This window comes from Dermacentor variabilis, chromosome 6 (assembly GCF_050947875.1).
Source record: "Dermacentor variabilis isolate Ectoservices chromosome 6, ASM5094787v1, whole genome shotgun sequence".
Classification (NCBI taxonomy): domain Eukaryota; kingdom Metazoa; phylum Arthropoda; class Arachnida; order Ixodida; family Ixodidae; genus Dermacentor; species Dermacentor variabilis.
The window spans coordinates 104,885,237-104,904,527 of record NC_134573.1 but is presented as its reverse complement, the minus strand read 5'-3'; the positions used below and the strand labels follow the sequence as shown (position 1 = coordinate 104,904,527).

General features: G+C 46.1%; 1 protein-coding gene across 2 annotated transcripts in view; it reads left to right on the top strand.

Annotated features, from left to right (window-relative positions):
* Positions 1–19,291, top strand: part of LOC142584992 (RNA-binding protein Ro60) — a 58,909-nt gene that overhangs the window by 20,307 nt on the left and 19,311 nt on the right. For both annotated transcript variants that reach the window (XM_075695394.1, XM_075695395.1), the window contains 2 exons: positions 4,140–4,379; positions 12,585–12,754. In XM_075695394.1, the coding sequence (XP_075551509.1) occupies positions 4,140–4,379; positions 12,585–12,754 (410 nt within the window). The remainder of the gene's footprint in view (positions 1–4,139; positions 4,380–12,584; positions 12,755–19,291) is intronic.

Genomic DNA, 19,291 nt, shown 5'->3' with positions numbered 1-19,291 from the left:
ACTTTCTACAATCTCCCTCCCTTCCTCAGCGAGTGCAGAAATGTGCCCCGGAAACAGTGCTGGGTGCGCCGAACAAAGCGCAAAGCTGCAAATTTTACAAAACTCACAAGTACGAGCTCAAGCAGTCTATTATATCGACGATTCTGAAAACTGTGAGCGCCATGATCATGAAGGCTAAAACCCATGACCACGACGATGAATGGAAATGGCGGGCTTTGTGCTCCAAGACAAAACCCCCCCCACCATGTGTGAAACCAACACGGTAGCAACCACTGACACTACCGAACCGTGGGAGTAGTCACGAAACTTCCACAGAAGCAAGCGCATTTTTCTGACTATTTCAGCACACCTAACATTTGACATGCTGTCTAGAGGTACACATAAACGTTTCATTTTTCACAGCCTACTTTCTACAGCGTCAGTTTCTAATCATAAGTGACAAATGTGATTTTGGAGCTATGAAGGTGCATTCGGCAGCATTATTTTTTTTTTCTTTCTTTATGGCAGTCCAGATATAGAAATGATCGGTTATAACAATCAGATTTTCCTTTCTTCTTGATGTCGTTAATAAGTGGACTGCACTGTACAAGAACACTGAACCAAAGGTCACATGTACGCTTGCAACCAAGTTGCGAAGTATGTTCGTTGCCGGATGCCAACTGCACTCACGGTTTTCAGAATCGTCCATATCATTGACTGTGCGAGCTCGTACTTTGAGCCACTTATAACAATACTGGTTTTAACAATATATCGGGTATAAAAATTGGTAGTCGATGCATAGTCAACTTTTGTAAGTGTTCCATAGTAAAACAAACCGCTTTCTACAATGCTCCTGTGCCACGTTATTGGTTACAGTCGACGACCGAAAATTCGGACTCCACAGGGAACGTAAATAAGTCCGAACTGTCGAATGTCAAAAAAGGTGAATAATCAAAAAAGACCATTTTATTTATGTTTTACGGCACGTGTGCAAGGAATAAATAGTTTATTCATTGCTGCATGCACTTCCACTTACGTGCAACCAAATACGCCTGTATTTCTGCCAGTTTTGTGCTGTCGCTGTACGCCGATGCAAGGACTGCAAAAGCTAGAGTCCATTGGAGTTAGAGTCGCTGTTTCATGGTGGGAGAACTTGTTCAGCTATTTCATGATCATTTAGTTCGGTACATGACAACACCGCAGTCTAGCAGGTCGTCAATGGTGTCCACATTTGAGCATGTTGTCGTAGGCGGCAGGTTTAGTCTCTTCATTTGTGGAGTCATTTGGACTGCAACTCAAGACTCATTCCGAGTCGGACTGCAAGGGCACTGCTGGTTCCATTTGACACAGCCTGTCGATACGTTCACGAGAAGGACTTCTTGGAGCCAGCAGGGACTGTCTAGAATGCACACTAAACAAACAAGCACAGAATAGTGAAAAGCAAACTCAACAAAGAGAATGGCGAGAGCAGGCCATGCATGGGGTTGCCGGAATAAGATGTGATGATTGAGATGTTGATGTGATCTATAATTCAGGCAAAGCCTCCAAGATTAGCATTTGCAGTTAAATTTCTGATGCGTAGTGCTGTAACCAAGGCAAGGCCTCAGGGATTACAGTCTAACGTCCAATCTCTGAGGCCATGCTTGATGACTTGTCGAGGTTGCCAGAGGGGATAATAGCGGCAGAGTCGGCACACACTACAGCCATGGACAGAGTCCGGATAAACGAATGTAGAGCTGGCGGCTGTCTGAACTATCGGTCGTCTTTACGCATTAAGTCTATGCCGGGGCCGTTGACGGTGCCGCGAAGCTGTCCGAATTAGTGAGCATGTCCGATTTATTGCTCAGCGACTGTATAACAATGAGATCTGGCTACTGGGTGAGGCCGCCAAGAAAAAAAGGAAGAATCCTCGGGGAAAAGAGTTTGCGAGCTGATTTGCCAAACCCACCTTTGTGCCATGCACCCCACATGGCAAGCCTTCATCGCATTGCACCGCCAGCCTTGTGCCCTTCTACCGGCAACCTCCCACCTTCTCGCTGACGTGGGAGGGGGCAAAAGGGAGACGGGAGAGGGGTGATTAAGGCTTTCCATGCGGGGTGCTTGGTACGAAAGTGTGTGGGGCGAAGCGGTACTCACTTCTTTTTTTTTTTTCTTTTCCTGTTCCTCCTTTTTTTTGTGTGTGTGAAGACACCCAATAGCAAAAGTTAATTGTTATATCTAATAACACGGCATGGGCATATTGTAGTAGGCAGTTTATTTTACCATAGAACACACACAAAAGTTGATCATTGATTGGATGTTCATTGTTACATCCAAGTGTAAAACCACTAATGCTATGCAGTGTAGTCCACTTATAGCGATATCAAAAACTTATTATTATTATTATTGTCAACATTGCAACGTATCATACAGGAATGTTGCTGGAATGATGACATATGAAATGATATTCTAATATAGAGGTGCCAACGAGCCCTTCCCTGGGACCCGGCTTTTCCTGGGACCAGGCTTTAGTGACATTATACTGTCTACACTCGTTACAACAGACATGCATACAACAGACTTTCGGGTATAACAGATCACATTTCAACCTTAGTTTGTTCTACCAATTTTATGAATGCAATAAAGTTCACTTTTAATAGTCCGTGCTACAACGGACTGTCGGCTACAGCAGACAAAATTCGCGTCATTTTTCTTTTTTTTTCAAAATCGGGCGTATCATATTTTTGCCATGTCTTCACGGGCTAACAACCGACTGGTGAGAGTCAGTCGACGATCGTGGCTGAATATCACGCGCATGTGGGAGGAAGGCCGGGCAGAAACGCGCCGTCTTCCTTTGCGCCACGTGTGGGAAGGAAGGGGGTGGGAGGGGGTTCTACTCCGGCAGCTGCTGCTTACAGCGCGGCCGCCGTATCTTGAAAGCGATCTGCGATGTGGACAAAGTGCGCCCAGTGCTAGTAGCTTCGTATGCACTGTGCTTTCAACGTTTAGTTCGCATTGAAATGGGAAGGGAGACCGCACAGAGGTCAATTCACTCGCTGCTGCTGCTGCCATGCTTCTACTCCATTTTGACAGTGACTTTCCGCGGTCAACGAGCGCGATAAAATTACTTTGCATAGCTGTCTACTAATTTGCTATTGCAATCGATGCTTCGCCTTTCGAGCAAAACAGACTTCTTTTTTCTTTTTTACTTTGGACGTTTGTCACTCACTCTTTGCAATAACGTTGTTAGACATTATGACCAATGTTTCGGAAGTGAGGCGTTTCGGATATTACGGACTTCAGATAAAATGGACGTTTTTTGTCGCATTAGCAGGGTCTGTCTGTTGTAACAAGAGTCGACTTTACCAGGGAAAACGTATGAAAGAGGAAAGTATCAGCAGGGTTCTACTGTATATTTGTTACATGCTGATATCAGTGAGATAAATTTTAGATAACTTGATTATATCCGATAATTTGTTATATCCTTATTCATTATAAAGAGTCTTGACTGCATCTGTGTTCATTACATTGACATTTGGCGACAATGCAGTAAATAAATATCCAGCCGTCGGCTTATGGTTAGCCAGGTGAGGTCGGGTCTGCCTTACTCATAGCTGCCAACTCCCCAAAATTTATCCTAACGTTTATGAATTTGGTCTCATTCTACAGTTTTATAAATATTGCATCAATGTTTACAAAAATAGATTCTGTTCACAAAAAGTTTCAAAGCTGTTGAAGGATGGAGTGTTACAAGATTGCAAGAACCGCATACGCAAAACGAAAATTGTAATGGTGCCTTCAATGCCTTGTTATTGCAGCACAAGATGCCACATACCAGAGGGGTACTTGCTTTGAGCAAATTTATTCAGACAAGTTCCCAAAGCTCCCGAAATTGGCTACAGCAGAGTCTACTGAAAACATCCCTGCAATCTAAAACAGTGCATTGCTTTTCCATCTTGGCTGTTGTTGCTAGTTTCTTGGTGTTTGTGTGCAGCATCTAAAGGTCAATCATTGTAAATCATGTGCATGTGTGAGCAGGTGTGAGCACAGAGCAATCTCCAAAAAAAAATTGTGCTATTGTCCCTCCCCCTCTTTGTCATTTCCACGAGATTTTTGCAATTTTTACAGTGTTATTAGATTTGTAGGTGCGATTACTGCAGCAGGAGATTCCCTTGGTGCAGGCAGTACCCCCAAATGGCATGCGCTACCTGGTTGCTGTGGATGTCCGCGGCCCCATGACCCATGCACGCACCCGTGGTCTTGATGGGCTGACGCCCGCCGAGGTGTCGGCACTGCTTCTGCAAGCACTGGTACGCTCAAGGGACGCGATCACTGCAGTGGCCTTCTCCGCAAGGGGCCTGGCACCACTTGACCTGGACGCTCAGATGAGCCTGGCCGACATCAGCCGACGCCTGCGCGAGGTAGGCAAGAGCAAAGGAGTAGATAAGAGGCTGCATTTAAGTCGTAGTAGTCACGGAGTTTTTAGCAAAAATTACCAGCGGAGACTCAAGTTCTGCAATCATGTGGCTACCATGGGAATGATAAGCGGTACTCAGATTTGTCTTGCTTTCATGCTTATGGCTTCAGACATCCTTGTGGCATTATTTGTTATGCTTTGTTTTCAAATTGCATGTAAAGCCCAGCAAGCTTTTCAAGCATAGTATCTTTCCATCTTTGATTAAATCAGCTGTTGTTTCATCTGCTCTTACTGCTTTTCCCCGGTACACTTGAAGCTGTGAGACATTGTGGCCCTGTATAGGCATTGCGGCCTTTTTTAGGCTTCTGGGCAGCTGTGCCAGAGAGCTGAAACAATGCCAAGAGTATACTAACTCATAAGAAGGGAGACATTACAGAATTTAAAAATTATAGGCCCATTAGCTTGCTTTCAGTATGGTATAAAATATTCACCAAGATTAATTTCAATAAAATCAGGGCAACACTTCAACCAACCAAGAGAACAGGCTGGCTTCAGGAAGAAATATTCTACAATGTGTCATGTCCATGTTATCAATCAGGTAATTAAGAAATCTGCAGAGTACAATCAACCTTGCTATATTGCTTTCATAGCTTATGAAACCGCATTTGACTCAGTAGAGATACCAGCAGTCATGGAGGCATTGCATAACCTAGGAGTACGGGAGGCATACATGGATATCCTTGGAAATATCTATAAAGGTTCCACAACTACTTTGCTTCTCCACAAGAAAAGTAGAAAATTACCTAACAAGAAAGAGGTCAGGCAAGGAAACACAATCTCTCCAATGCTATTCACTGCATGCTTAGAAGTATTCAGGCTATTAGACTGGGAAAGCTTAAGAGTGAGGATTGACAGCAACAACCTTCGGTTCACAGATGACGTCTCATTCAGCAGCACTGGGGATAATTGCAACAGATGATTGAAGACCTTAACAGAGAAACTGTAAGAGTGGGGTTGAAGATGAATATGCAAAAGACAAAGATAATGCTCAATAGCCTGGCAAGGGAACAAGAGTTCAGGATTGCCAGTCAGCCTCTAAAGTCTGTGAAGTAATTTGTTTACCTAGGTCAATTGCTCAAAGGGGGTCCTGATGATGAGAAGGAAATTTACAGAAGAATAAAAATGGGTTGGAGTGCATATGGCAGAAATTGCCAGATCCTGGTTAGAAGCTTACCACTATCATGGAAAAGAAAGGTTTACAGTCGATGCATTCTACCGGTGCTGACATATGGGGCAGAAATTTGGAGGTTGACAAAGAAGCTCGAGAACAAGTTAAGGACAGTGCAAAGAGCGATGGAATGAAAAATGTTAGGTGTAATTAAGTGACAGGAACAGATCAGTGTGAATCAGAGTAAGCAGGGATAGCCGATATTCTAGTTGGCATTAAGAAAAAAAAATGGAGATGGACAGGCCGTGTAGTACATAGGGCAAATAAGTGGCGGACCACTAGAATTACAGAATGGGTGCCAAGGGGAAGGGAAGCGCAGTCGAGGAGGTTAGAAAATTAGGATATCTCCAGGTGCAAGTTGTAATCAGCTAGCACAAGACGGGGGTAATTGGAGATTGTTGGAAGAAAGAAGCCTTCGGCTTGCAGTAGACATAAAATAAGGTGGTGATGATGTTTCCAAATTATCAAGAAATCTTATTTTTTCTGAATACATGAAGACAATAAGTTTCTACGTGTATGCTTAATGCAAATTTTTTCAATAGTGACGAAATATTTTGTTTGAAAATGATTGATTTGACAAGTCCCAATGCCGTTTGAAGACAGAAGGAAGAAGTTCAGGCAAATCCATGTTACTACCTGACATTGCCATGCTAGCTGAACCATCGCTCTCATAGACACTAGCTTGTAGGAAACTGCCTTATTTGCACAAATATAGTGGAAGGTTTTTTTCTTTACTTTTTAGAAATTTAGGACCTCAAAATTCATCTCACTTTATAGTCAGGTTTGTGACGCAGGCATAACAACATTTTTTATTTTATTTATGCCTGGCGTTTCAAATTGCAGTGAGCTAAACCACTAAGCAACGCTGCGATCGTTACCACGTACGGAGCCATGTTCGATTGTGCCGTTGGCACTTCTGTAGTGCTGCCTGCCCAGTAGCCTTGGTGGCATGAGGGACAGCACTGTTCTTGTTGACATTGATAAAGACGTTGGCAGTGACAATTAAATTCTGCATGTACTCATCCTTTCACTGTATTTTGTAATGGCAGTTCACAGCAATGATGAATAAAGTGCCCTGCAGGCATCAACTTTTACGTGTAGTTTCCGGTTTCTATTCGGCATAACTTCATGTTACAATCATATGCTTTTTATTTGCTTTTTCTTCTTTTTTTCTGAGAGACCGAAAGTCCCCCCCGCATTATATTCATGGTCGTGCTATTTGCATGCAAATATGGTATACGGGAAGTCATAGCAAATCAAGTATCCATACGTGCCATTTTTTCTTCTTATGCAAAATATTTCTAAGTTACGTGAAGGATGTGTCTGGTAGATAATGCACGCAGAGGGCCTTTATGCATGCAGAGGGCAACATTCAATTGCATCCACTGTTGCACATTCCTTCCAGTGTTCGGGGTGATTAGCGCCTGTATTCTAGAATGTCCCTCCACTCAACACTCCCACCAACATCCACTCATGACAGTGGATGGCAGCACCCCCCCTCGAAAGAAGCGGTCACTGTGCTCCAATGATACTCCATGGCATTTACTCCATGGCAATGATACTCCATGACAATGATACTCCATGGTGCAACATTTTTCATAAAAGGGTGGGGCTGTATCCAATTCAGTGAAGTGGAGGAAGAGCTTTTGAGACAGAAGATCATTTGAGAATACGGGGGTAAGAGTCTTATTCTGAACTATTACCATTATTATAACACTAAAATGCCAATTATGCACACAGGAACACTAACTGGTGGTGACGTCTTGCAATGCTTTGTTAAATCAAATAGCACAGACAGAATGTTTATTGCAGTGACTAACTCTGTTTCACCTAAATGAGTACATTCAAACCCACTTATAGCAATACCGGTTTTAACAATACATCAGATATAACAATGAGTAGCCGCAGGACCTTAAACTTTTGCGTGTGTTCTGTGGTAAAATAAACCACTTACTACAATGCCTTTATGCTGAGTTATTGATTATAACAATTAAATCTGGCTACTGGGTTTGTATGCCGAAAGTGAGAAGACCACAAGGTAAAAAAATAAATATGTTTGACGATTATGATACTCCCTAATACGAAACTTGAGCACAGCTTAATATGTGTTTTCATTTCCCGATACAGTCAACGACCGATTTTTCGGACCCTCTAGGGAACGTAAAAACGTCCGAAAATTCAGGCAGTCCGAAAAAATGAATGCATGCAAAAAACGAACTTTTTTTCTTTTTTCGGATCTATAGGTAAAGGACGAAGTACCTGGCTTCCGAAACCCTGCCAAAGCATCAGTGAAGTGGCTACAAAAAGAGGCGTTCAAAAACTGTATGTAGCCGACTGCCGGTTTATTATGTACATGTGCATCGTCGGGCAGCCGGTGTTATTGCTGCAGTGGCTTGAAGAACTTGTTGATTGTTGTTTGGAAGGCGTTCCGGTTGCATGCGATCATATTCGCCTCGATCTGAGCAAGGGTCATGTCAGCACTGTACACCGATGAAAGAGTCAACAGTGCTCGCATCAACTCGGCGCTTGTAGGCGGCGCAGGCATTGGCTCCTCATTTTCAACATCGGAGTCTTCTGAATCCCCCACAACCTGACGGACTATTTCCTCGTCAGTCAGTTCTGCGCATAAGTGCAGCTCGTTGTCAGCGTCAACAAACTGTTCAAAAGTTATTTCCGCGGGTATGGAAACCCTAGCAGAGCGGAGCCGATGCCGAACTCCTTGCTCACGTCAGCCTGCGATCGGCCGCTCACGACTTGCTTAATAACGGCAGCTTTCTTCTCCATCGTTAACCGATGGTGCTGCCTTCCGCGCTTCGATGCCATCGGCGAGGACGACGAAGACGGAGTGGGGGCTATCGAAGGCAAGCGAAATCCTGAAGTTGCGAACAGTGGAGTTCACTGACGAGCGTCGGAAGCACCTAGGCTTAGCGTCGCAGAACACACTTGATACAACAGCACAACCGCACACCACGTTAGCCAAAACATGGCCTGCGCAAACAAACGAAATTGCCACAGAAATGGCGCCGCTCCAGAAACTCCGCCGGAGGCGGAAGTGCGGCGATAACATAGCCAGCATGGCCAGACCAAATCGGTGTGTGACGGCTAGATTCGGCTAGTTGTGGTTCAAAGCGGTGATATGCTTCGGCTGCAAGTCGATTTCCTTCGCAAGGGCGCTGCGCGAGGAGCCAAAGGACCTTCCGTCACGTCAAAAAGTCCGGAAAATTGGACGGCAGGGGGTTCGAGCGTCTGAAGCTTCAAATGTCCTTATACATTGATTCTATGGGGCTCGTGGCGGTGCCGCAAAGACGTCCGAAATATCAGGCATGTCCGAAAATTTGAGCGTCCGAAAATTCAGTCGTTGACTGTATACAATAGAACCTCATTCATACGTTTTGGAAAAAATGTACTAACCAGGAAAACATACAATCCGAAGTACCTAAATAAAATTTGACAGAGTCAACTATTGTTGATATCTATATAATGCAAAGAGTCGCGCAGATCGTTGCAGCACGATATGCGAACGTGCGTCAAGCTGGTGGGGCTCTGGCGGCCCGAGACGTGTTTTGTTTTTTTCCTATTGCTTGGCGTTTTAAGCGGGTGATGGGAAACTGAAACGAAATCGAGCTGGTGGGTGAAGCTGGATGCAGTCGAAGCGAAACGTGGTGCCAACATTGTGCTGCCTGTAGCAGGGAACGGTGGCACATTTGAATTATCACCTACTTAAAGTGTGCAGTACGCTACCAATGGCACTACGCTCCGCACGCTGCAAAACAGATATTAGGTGAAGGTGCTTATCAGTATATGGTATATATATGGTGGCTGTAGTGTCTCGAAGTTGAATTGAGGAGGCCGCTGCAAATGGAATGCAGTGACTACCATAAGTCCCTTGCCAGCCGCCGCAAGTGGCTCGCTGTTCTTCATGTTGTCGTCTGGAGACATCATCATCAATTCAGAGCGAATGCCACTTCTGATGGATTTGGCTGGAAGTGATGAGATACCAGTACAGGATTTTGTATGTTCTGGGGAAGCTGCTGGCAACTGAGCCCCCCATCGCACCAGCATCCACAGCTGAGGCAAACCAGGTGGAGTTGTACGTCAGTGAGGTTGTCTGCATCATAGAGGAATGCACACCAGTCAGCCTTGAGGCAGTTGGTCAACACCAGCCGATGGATGATGAGTGCGTCGCCCTCGTGAAATATTGCAGGCAAGGTTGGCCCTAAAAGAGCAAGGTTGCTTCGAACCTCTTGAAGTATTGGAAGCACCAATGGGAGGTGACACTAAGCAAGGAATTGCTTCCTAAAGGAGGGAATCTCGTGATTCTGGAAGCTTTGCAGAGGGATGTGTTGGAGGCAATCCATGAGGGTCATCAGGGCATGAATGACTTTTAACATCAGGGCACGTGCCTGCGACATTGTTTGGTGGCCTCACATGGGCAAACATATTGCTTCAATGGTTGAATTGTGTGAACGTTGTGCAAGTACAAGAGTTCAAGGGTTAATGGAGCGCATGTGGCAACAAGTGGAGGCAGATTTGTTCTGCATGGAGGAAAAAAATTATCTCCTGCTTGTAGACTACTATTTACTCTATCTTGAAGTTGTCATGCTACACAACACTTCCAGCCAGGTGGTGATTTCGGCTATCAAGAGTGGTATGGCTCGATTCGGTATACTGGAAGTGCTCCGAAGTGTTAAAGTTCTGGTCACACGAGTTTGCAAGTTTTGCTAAAAATGATAGGTTCAGTCACGTTACTAGCAGTCCCGGTTGGCCTCAGTCAAATGGTGTGGTGGAACATGAAGTGCAGACTGTGAAGGGTCTCTTTCGCAAGAGCATTGACCGCTTCCTGGCACTGCTAGCGTATCGCGACACACCAGGTGTCATGGGTTACAGCCCGTCCCAGCTGCTCATGGGTCGTCAGCTACGAACACGCATACCCAGGAACCACGGCAAGCAGTCGCCAGGAATATCACCACCAGATGTTTTCTCCCACAAGGACACCACCACCAAGAAACTGCAAGCTAGAGGCTTCACTGGGAGTGTTCCTCTGAACACTTCCATCATGTCCTCAAAAAAGCAGGTTTGAGACTTGCGAAGATTTTTTACAAATGAACTTAATTAATTGCCTTGAACACCCTACCATGCCTCCTCCTCAGTTACAGGCCATATTATGCATGACGTCAGGAATGTTCCATGCAGAGTGTGCCGGGATCATGCAGATGACAGCGATGAGAGCATCGAGGAGTCGACGATTGTGAGCTAGTGCACGGCATGAGATGTTGCTGTCACGAGAAGTTGCGTTCCCTGTAGACGTGCAAGAGATGGGAGACAAGTGGTGTTGCGGTGTTGGCTGCATGAACTTCAGCCCTCGCCATTCACACACACAGTTTGAGCCGATGCCAAATCCCTAGGTCTCAATCTGCTGTCCACAAATAAAGTTTATTCCTCCTCCCCCAATCATGTTCAGCCGAGGTTAAGCCTATATGTTACCGTCGCGTAGTTCATGCGTCTGCTGCTGGCGGACCTGAGCGACTGACCTCAATCTAATCAGGCCATCAGGATGAAGAAAACTCCTTCTGTAGTTCAGTTTTGCCCATATGGATTTGAAATAAACCATTCCTAATTTCGTACAGTGCACACATAAAAAGCGAGCAGTGACGGCACGGAGCAGTATCGCCATCGGTACATTGCCGTTTTTGACAGGAAGCTGCCCGCCACACTCACCGGCACTGCCCTAAATTAAATGCGACTATGAAGGTGGGTGTATTTTTACGTATTGTCATTACAGTAAAACCTCGTTAAACCGTACCCGCTTCAATAGTAGTTTCGTTTTAAAAGTAGTTAAGTCAAATCCACAACTCAGCAGCCATTGAACGTAATGTGTCTTGTATCCACACAAACCATACCAGGTCATTGCGTACATATCGGTTAACACGTAGTGCTTCCACTTTTCGTCATGCAAACGTGTTGGTGCATCATCTCCATTGAGTGGCCCAGCAGAACAACAAGCCTCAGAGGTCAGAACAGCGGCCTCCAAGCGCCCTGTGTGTTTGCGCTTGAAGCCACATAAATATCAACATCATTTTGGCACTGTGCCAGAAAGCGTTGTGGTGTCGTGCAAACAAGGACTCGCGTCATGCTGAAGCTCGGATAAAAAAGACGCCGGGTGCTCAGCATAGAAGAAAAATTAAGACATGTCACTACACACACTGTTAGTTTTAAAAGCGACCTTCGGCTTGCAGAACGTCACTGATGTTCTAGTTTCAGAAGGAAAAAAAAAAAGACTTGATTCTATTTGACAGAAATTCTATTGATAAAAAATATTTTCCGGACCATCATATACTACAACTGATATGTAATCAATGCTGGCATACTAATTTGGTATTCTCTGTAATAAGAGTAAACTGTACTCTGTATCTTGATTTATATGTACCTAAGTTACATACTTACGTAGTTACATTCTATTTATGCAATATTAGGAGACTCCCGAGCATGTGCATCACCATGTTTTCTTGCCTAAAATCCGTAAGGATTAAATTTTGCAAAAAATTTTCTGATATTTGATATTCAATTCGATATTCTACTTTGGTAAGCTTCTGGAAATATGTGACAGATGGTGGAACTACCTCGCATCTCGCCAACTTCATGTTACTGTGCACATTCAACTGGAGAAAGTGGTGGGCATATGGGTGCGTCAGTGACATGGCGGGACAGAAACACAGAGACATACCGGTATGTCAGCGACACAGAAAGGGTTAAGCCATTTAAGTAAGATGGATGTGTTGTCAAGAAGGCTACACCGACACCATTAAGTGTGGCGTCTGCATCTCTTCTTTGTGCCTCGCCTAATTTTGCACTGCTTACATGACTTGGGACAAGTAAAAAATGTCACGTCAATAATCCTGCAGACTTGAACAACCTGCCTTCCAGCTTTGATGCTGCCAAGCATGATTGAGCTTCACAGTAACGGATTACTTGTACTCGCAGACGCCGATGGGCCCAGTGGATGTGTCACTTCCGCTGCAGTGGGCCCGTGAGCAAAAGCATGTCTTTGACCTGGTGCTGGTGTGTACCGACAACCAGACTCAAAGCTGGTCCGTCCATCCCGCTCAGGCCCTGAAGGAGTACCAGGAGAGCTGCAAAATTCATGGTCTCAGGTGAGCGGCCACTACATGCTGCAACTTCCTAATCGAGCATGTTTTATCTCGGAGTAATACACTGGTGCAACTGTCTGTCCTTGTTTGCTGGTGCTAAATATGCTTTTCAAGTCAGTTTACCAATACGCCCAACAAATGGCAATGTTGTGCAACTTGCCACCCAAATCTTCCTTCTTGCTGGGAAGTGTCACGTAAAGACCAACCTCAATGAAATGTTGGACTGCGCCAAGAAGTCTACTTTCAGATTGTGTATATTAGAGCAGCTTCTGTACAAAATTTTACATTTCAAATACTCTTAATCCCCGATATATTAAACTAGGATATGTCAAATTATTATCTGTATCGAAGAGTAGTAAAATTCCATTCGAAATCTCATGCAAAAGTACAGCAATGTGCTATGCTATTGAATTCCCGTTTGCCGCCACATTCTATATATTGAACGTTGTGGCACACCACACCCCTGCAAGTACACTCCCAACAAAGACGCAGTCACTCTCGTGTCATCGGAAATAATTAACCCCAGGAATCTTAAATGCCACCATCTTTTAGGTGCTGTCAAACAGAAAATTAACTCTAAATAGTACATGCCATGGAGGAAAAATGAGCAAGGTGCTTTCAGTTTTCCTTGCTGCTCATATAAAACCATGGCTCGTGTAAACTGTGGCTGTTCGTTATTGGCAAGAGCAGATCCCCGTTATGCTCACGCAAAAAAGCAAATGGCCTGCTGGTCTGATATGCATTTCACAAAAAAGTCGCAGTTTCACCTGGAAGGCGAAGCATCAATTGCGATAGCAAATTAAACAACAGCTATATGAAGTAAGGATAGTAGTTTTATCAGCTGCATAAACTTGTAAATGTTCGCTTACTAAATTAACAAGCATGGTTTCACGCGGGCACAAACAAACATGAACACATCTCGCTCTATGACCGCGGAAACTCGCTGTCAAAATGCTGGAGTGAGGAAGTGCAGCATCAGCAGTGAGCGAATTGACCTTCATGCTGCCCCTCACTTCGGCGTGAACTAAGTGGCGAAAACACAGTGCACACGAAGCTATGAGCACTCAACACACTCTGTCCGCATCACTGATTGCTTTGAAGATAGGGCCCGCGTGGCCATGCCATACGCAGCAGCCACCAAAGCCACCACCGGAGGGTGAGCTGCCATCATCGGCTAACCCTTGCGCACATTCACTCGCTCATGCAGCATACACATGCGGAAACGGGGATGACGACGGCAAAAATGCACCAGGAGTGCCCATATACAGTCCATGTATAATCAGACCTCATTAATACATACCCACTTAATGTGTAATTGCGGTTTAAACATAGTTGCAAAGATTGCCCCACCCAGCGCTCATTGAACCCCATGTATTGGCTGACCACTCAAGCCGTAGTTGCTCATTGCCCACCAAATGGTTAGTGGGTACTATTTTATTTCTTGTTCAACATGCACAGGCACAAAATTGGAAAAATCTCATGTGCACAGACATTGGATTCCCAAGTTGCGACACCTGAATGGCAGCCGCCAGCAATAGTGACATTAAAATAAGGCCACCATGACGTAGTTCCTGCTCATGCTGCTGTTGCCGATTGCAGCGTACAGAAGCATGGACTTTGAGACTGGCTTCCGGTAACACGAAGAAGATGCCGGTAGGGGTGCGAATTCGCTATCGCCGTCGAACCCAATCCAATCCAAATCATGTAGTAACCCCGCAGAAGCACATTTTTTTTTTAATGCGTAGCCATTTCTATGCTTCCCCAGCAAGAAAAATGTCCCTCCGTCTGTCCATCCTGTAAGACGACCACTTTCAAGATAAAGCCCATAGCAGTGGGCAACTGTATCTTCACGTTGCCCATCGCTTCAATGTGAACGAGGTGGCAAGAACACAGCACTTACAAAGCTCTCGGCAGAAGCTGCACCCTGCCTCTTTCGCAGATTGCTTTCAAGATGTGGACCCGCGTGTGTCTCTTCAGCACGCAGCAGCGGAAATGCAGCATGCAGAGCTATTAGCAGTAGGCATTCTCTGTCCGCATTGCAGATAGTTTTCAAGATACGGTTCGCGTGGCCGTGCCATATATACACAGGCGCCGCTGGTGTACATTTAATCACGACTCATAATCATTTGATGCGGATAGATAAGATGCTAATGAGCGATAACGACTTATAATGATCAGAACGTCATCAGCGCACCGAGCACCGCTACGTGCAGTACGTTGCTTGCTTTATCAATGCACCTTGCACCGCCATCTTCAACATTTCGTGTCACCACAGTGCTGTTGTTGTTTGTTTGCATTGGCCGAATCAAGTTTCATAACATTGATAATGACATAGGCTGTGTGGAGATGAGCAAGTCGCACAATGCTTATACATACTTGGACAACTCCCATAGAAGTTCCTGCGTGAACTTTTTTTCTCCATTCATCCATGGTGTTTGCGGTCATGGTGTTGTCATGGTATTCAACAGTTCTTGCTTGAGAAGTCGACGTTGTTGCCGCCGTTGCACCTCGTCCATCTTCAAGCAAAAGTGATGACGACAATGACAATGTGGAAGTGGACGATCGCCCTTCATTATCTCGCCCTTCATTAGCGTCAGATCGCCCTTCATTAGCGTCATGCAAGATTTTGCAGAGAAGCGGGGCCTCGTGAACAAACTTGCTTGCGGCCTTACCGAGTTCGAAGATGTCGCAGTAAGGCCACCACGGTGGCAAGTGAAGATCGCCAATTTTTTGCTGCCTACCCACAAGTAAAGCATGTCTGAGTGTGTGTGTTTGCGAGCATCGTGATGTAGTTCTTTTCCCGGTCAGTAAGTAGCTTCTAAACTGGCATTGGTGGTGAATTCATACATTGTTTAAAACATCATTTCTGGCCAACTTCGTATTATAGACGTTTGACTGTACATATATACTTATAACAATATTCAAGTGCCACGAAGATTACATTGTTATAACCAATAATTGTCATAACTGGTTCGCATAAAAAAATCAACATAGGGAAATGGCAGAGATGTAGTGTGAAAACTATAAAAGCAGGGAAGCCAGCGCCTCTCCCCACAACCTTCCTCCATCCGGCTGCTGATTGTGTTCACTCATTTAACTGTTTAACTTCGCTTCCTGCATGCTTCAACCGCTTGTAACAAGCCGCAGCTTTCGGCATTCAAGAATGGCAGTGCTATAACAACTGCACAGAGGGGTCATGGGCAGCAAGCGAGATATGAGCTCCGCCGACGCATTGCTTTGGTAACCCCAAAGGGGACCTTTAAAGAATGCAAGAAGGTTGCCACAGTAGCCTGTGAGCTTGAGAAATCCAGAAGAAACGCTGGGGCGAGATCGCCACAAGCATCTCGCCTGGGTTGCACTTTTCACTGGGTTGCACAAGAAAACCCCATGTCCATCAGCCTTGCTTGCTATACTCAAAGCTTGTTGACATCCTTCTCCAAGGCATCCAGCTGCTCCACATAGTGCAGCAGGAGGTCCCTCGTGAAAACAAAGCCCTGAAGGGACGGAGCCATCTGCAGGGCCTCCTGTGAGGAGGCCCTGCAGATGGCAAGCAGAGGCAGCCTATCCTACCACATCATCGTTGCCGTCACTGTCACCATTGCTGTCCGATACAAGTATGTTCCCGGCGATCACCTCATTGGTTAGAAGCACTTCATTTCCAAACCTATAGCAGTGTGCTTCCTTTTCGCCGCCAACGTCATGCATTGCCGATGATCACCAGGCGGATCAGCCATTTTTTGCTTCGGCGGCAAGTCAAATGAGGCTAAGAAAACAGGTGGCCAGGAATGACTTCAAGGCCACCAACAAAGACGAGCACGAGCGACTTCATCCATTGACAGAACTGCACAGAATGAGGGGCCATAGGTAACCTGGAAGCAGCGCAGCGTTGTCGGCACAGTTGGTGCAGTCCAGTCATGTTTCGAAGGGTGGAAAATGAATGCGCAGTGGCCGTTAAGGTAGCGGGCGATCATGCATCGGCTTGAATTTCTTTCTTTTTTCTTTTCGAGGATTTTGCATTTCATTACCCTTTGGCACGGACACCCAGCAGGCAGACTTCATCGTTATGAGCGATAACCCTGCATGGGGACATTGTAGTAAGTGGGTTATTTCACGATAGAAAGCATACAAAAGTTGATGGTGCAGCAGCTTGTTATTGTTATAACCGATATATTGTTAAAACCGGTATTGCCATAAGTGGGCTCGACTGTAAGGGCTATCGCAATAAGAAACGTAGATCATACTCAATCTTTTCACTGAGTAGGGCCAGGCATGAGAGACTGAACTGGAGATATCTGTGCCGCCAGGTTTTTTTGTTGTAGACACGGGTTTTCCAGAAAAAACGAGACGACGACGAAGTTCGAAGGAGGCTTGTGGGCTTTTATGGGTCCGTCTTTTTCGAAGCTTCCGAGCCTTTTTTGGTCACTTAGTGGTGTAAATTTGATATCATCGGATCCGTGAAGAAGAGAAGATTCAGCGGATACCTGATTTTGAGGTGGGCCACCCCTTTTTTGGACTTCATTGGAACTTTTGTGCTCACGCCACGCTGGCCGAGAGCTAGCGTCTGGTAGACCTAGCGCGGCATGGCAGCAATGCACGTTGAAGGGGAAGTGCTCCCGGCGGAGGACTTTACTGAAGACCTTGGATGGCGGACAGTGTCCAACCGAAAATCTAGAACAACGACGAGGCATGGATTAGGTGATGGCGGTTCGCCAAGTGAGATGCCTGAACGACGGGGCGCAGGTGAACGGCGCGGAGGCTCGGCAATCAAGAATCGCATTGTGAAGGCGTCGCGCATGCCACCGATGCCACAAGAACACATCAAAATAGTCATTCGCCCACGGGGTGGACTGAATTTGGAGAAAGTTAGCTCTACAGCGGTGGGCAAGGCAATCGTAGAGGCGGCAGGCCTCGGTATTGAACAGATTCGGGAAGATGTTATTTGCCCGAACTTTATGCAAAATATCTTGGTGGCTAGTACGCCAGAAAGGAGCAACGCTGAACGATATGTGAGACTCAGGTCAATCAGAGTGGCAGACAAGGATTTTGAAGTCAGTGCGTACGAGACGGCCCCACACACTACGTGTAAGGGGGTCATTCGCAATGTAGACATTATGGATGGCCCCGCGACACTTGAGCGGAACATTGTTAACGATCGCAATCCGCTGGCTATGGCGGCCAAACGCATCAAAAACACAGGATCAGTCATCATTGTTTTCGATGGGTTAAAGGTGCCCAATTTCGTCAGATATGGGCCAACTCTGGTACGGTGCTTCCTGTATCGAAAGCAGTTGGATGTATGTTATGTGTGTGGCAAGCTTGGACATCGGGCGGACGTCTGCCCAGCCCCCGATTGTTTTGAATGCCGAGGATGCGGGGCTCGGAACCCTGAAGAGGATCACAACTGTGTGCCTTGTTGCAAGCTTTGTGGCGGACGACACCTGACCGCGGATAAACAATGCAGACAACAATACCAGCTTCCCTACGTCGTGCGTGTTCGACGACAGGAGAGAGCCAGGGCGGAGCTAACGGCGGAACAAGAGGCAGCTGAGATGGTGCAGCTGGTGAGCGCCCGCCAACGCTCTAAGGGCCGCTCGCGCTCTAGGAGCCGCTCCAGGTCGAGGCAGCGGCCATCTTCTGGGACTCGTACGACCAGGAGCCGATCCGTTTCTATGGAGGCGCGGGTGCGCTTTCCTGCAGCTGGTGGCGGCGGCGGCGCAGCTGGGAGCCAGACCACCTGGGCTGACAAGGTCAAGGGTGGCATCAGCGCCGGCCGAGCGCCCGAGCAGCGCCAGGAGCATGTGGATGGTAATAAGGATAGGGATAGGATTGCGCAATTGGAGAGAGAGAATCGTAGTTTAAAAGCAGCCATTGACGGGCTTATAAAAGAGATAGCTGAACTTAGGAACGGCTTACCTTCCGGTAACAACGATAGCTTAAGACAGACTGGGAAACATGATGACACGGTTGAGGTACCAAGGTCTGTGGAGGTCGCAGAACAGAACATGGCGGACGAAGAGACGCCTGCTCCGAAAAAGAGGGCCTTATCCTCGACCGTACGGATTCAGGGTAAAGTCGGTTCGGAGCTTAAAGCAATGATGGCGACATTGCAAGAAAGTGTAAATCAGATCATTAGTAGACTGGAGCGGATAGAAGAACGGGAAAATATCACGGATCAGAGATTAGGCAAAATTGAAATATATCTAAACGAGACAGTGGTCCCTGTTATGGAGCGGGAGTGCACTCGGCCGCTAGCCCAGCAGGGTAAGTCGCCGAGTGGACTTGAGCTCAAAACTAGTTCACCAAATTTCCGTGGTCAAGATGGCTCTGTTAAATAGTTCATTTAGTATTTGGCAGTGGAATTGTAGGGGGTTCAATCATAAGAAGGCGTCTCTGCAGCAGTTTGTTAGAACGCATGGTGTCAAGCCTCAAGTTATCATGTTACAGGAAACACTGACGTCTAACGTGACCTTAACGAATTTCAAAGCGGAAGTTAAGGATAATGAACAGGGCAGAGGACTCGCTACTCTCATTAATAGGAGG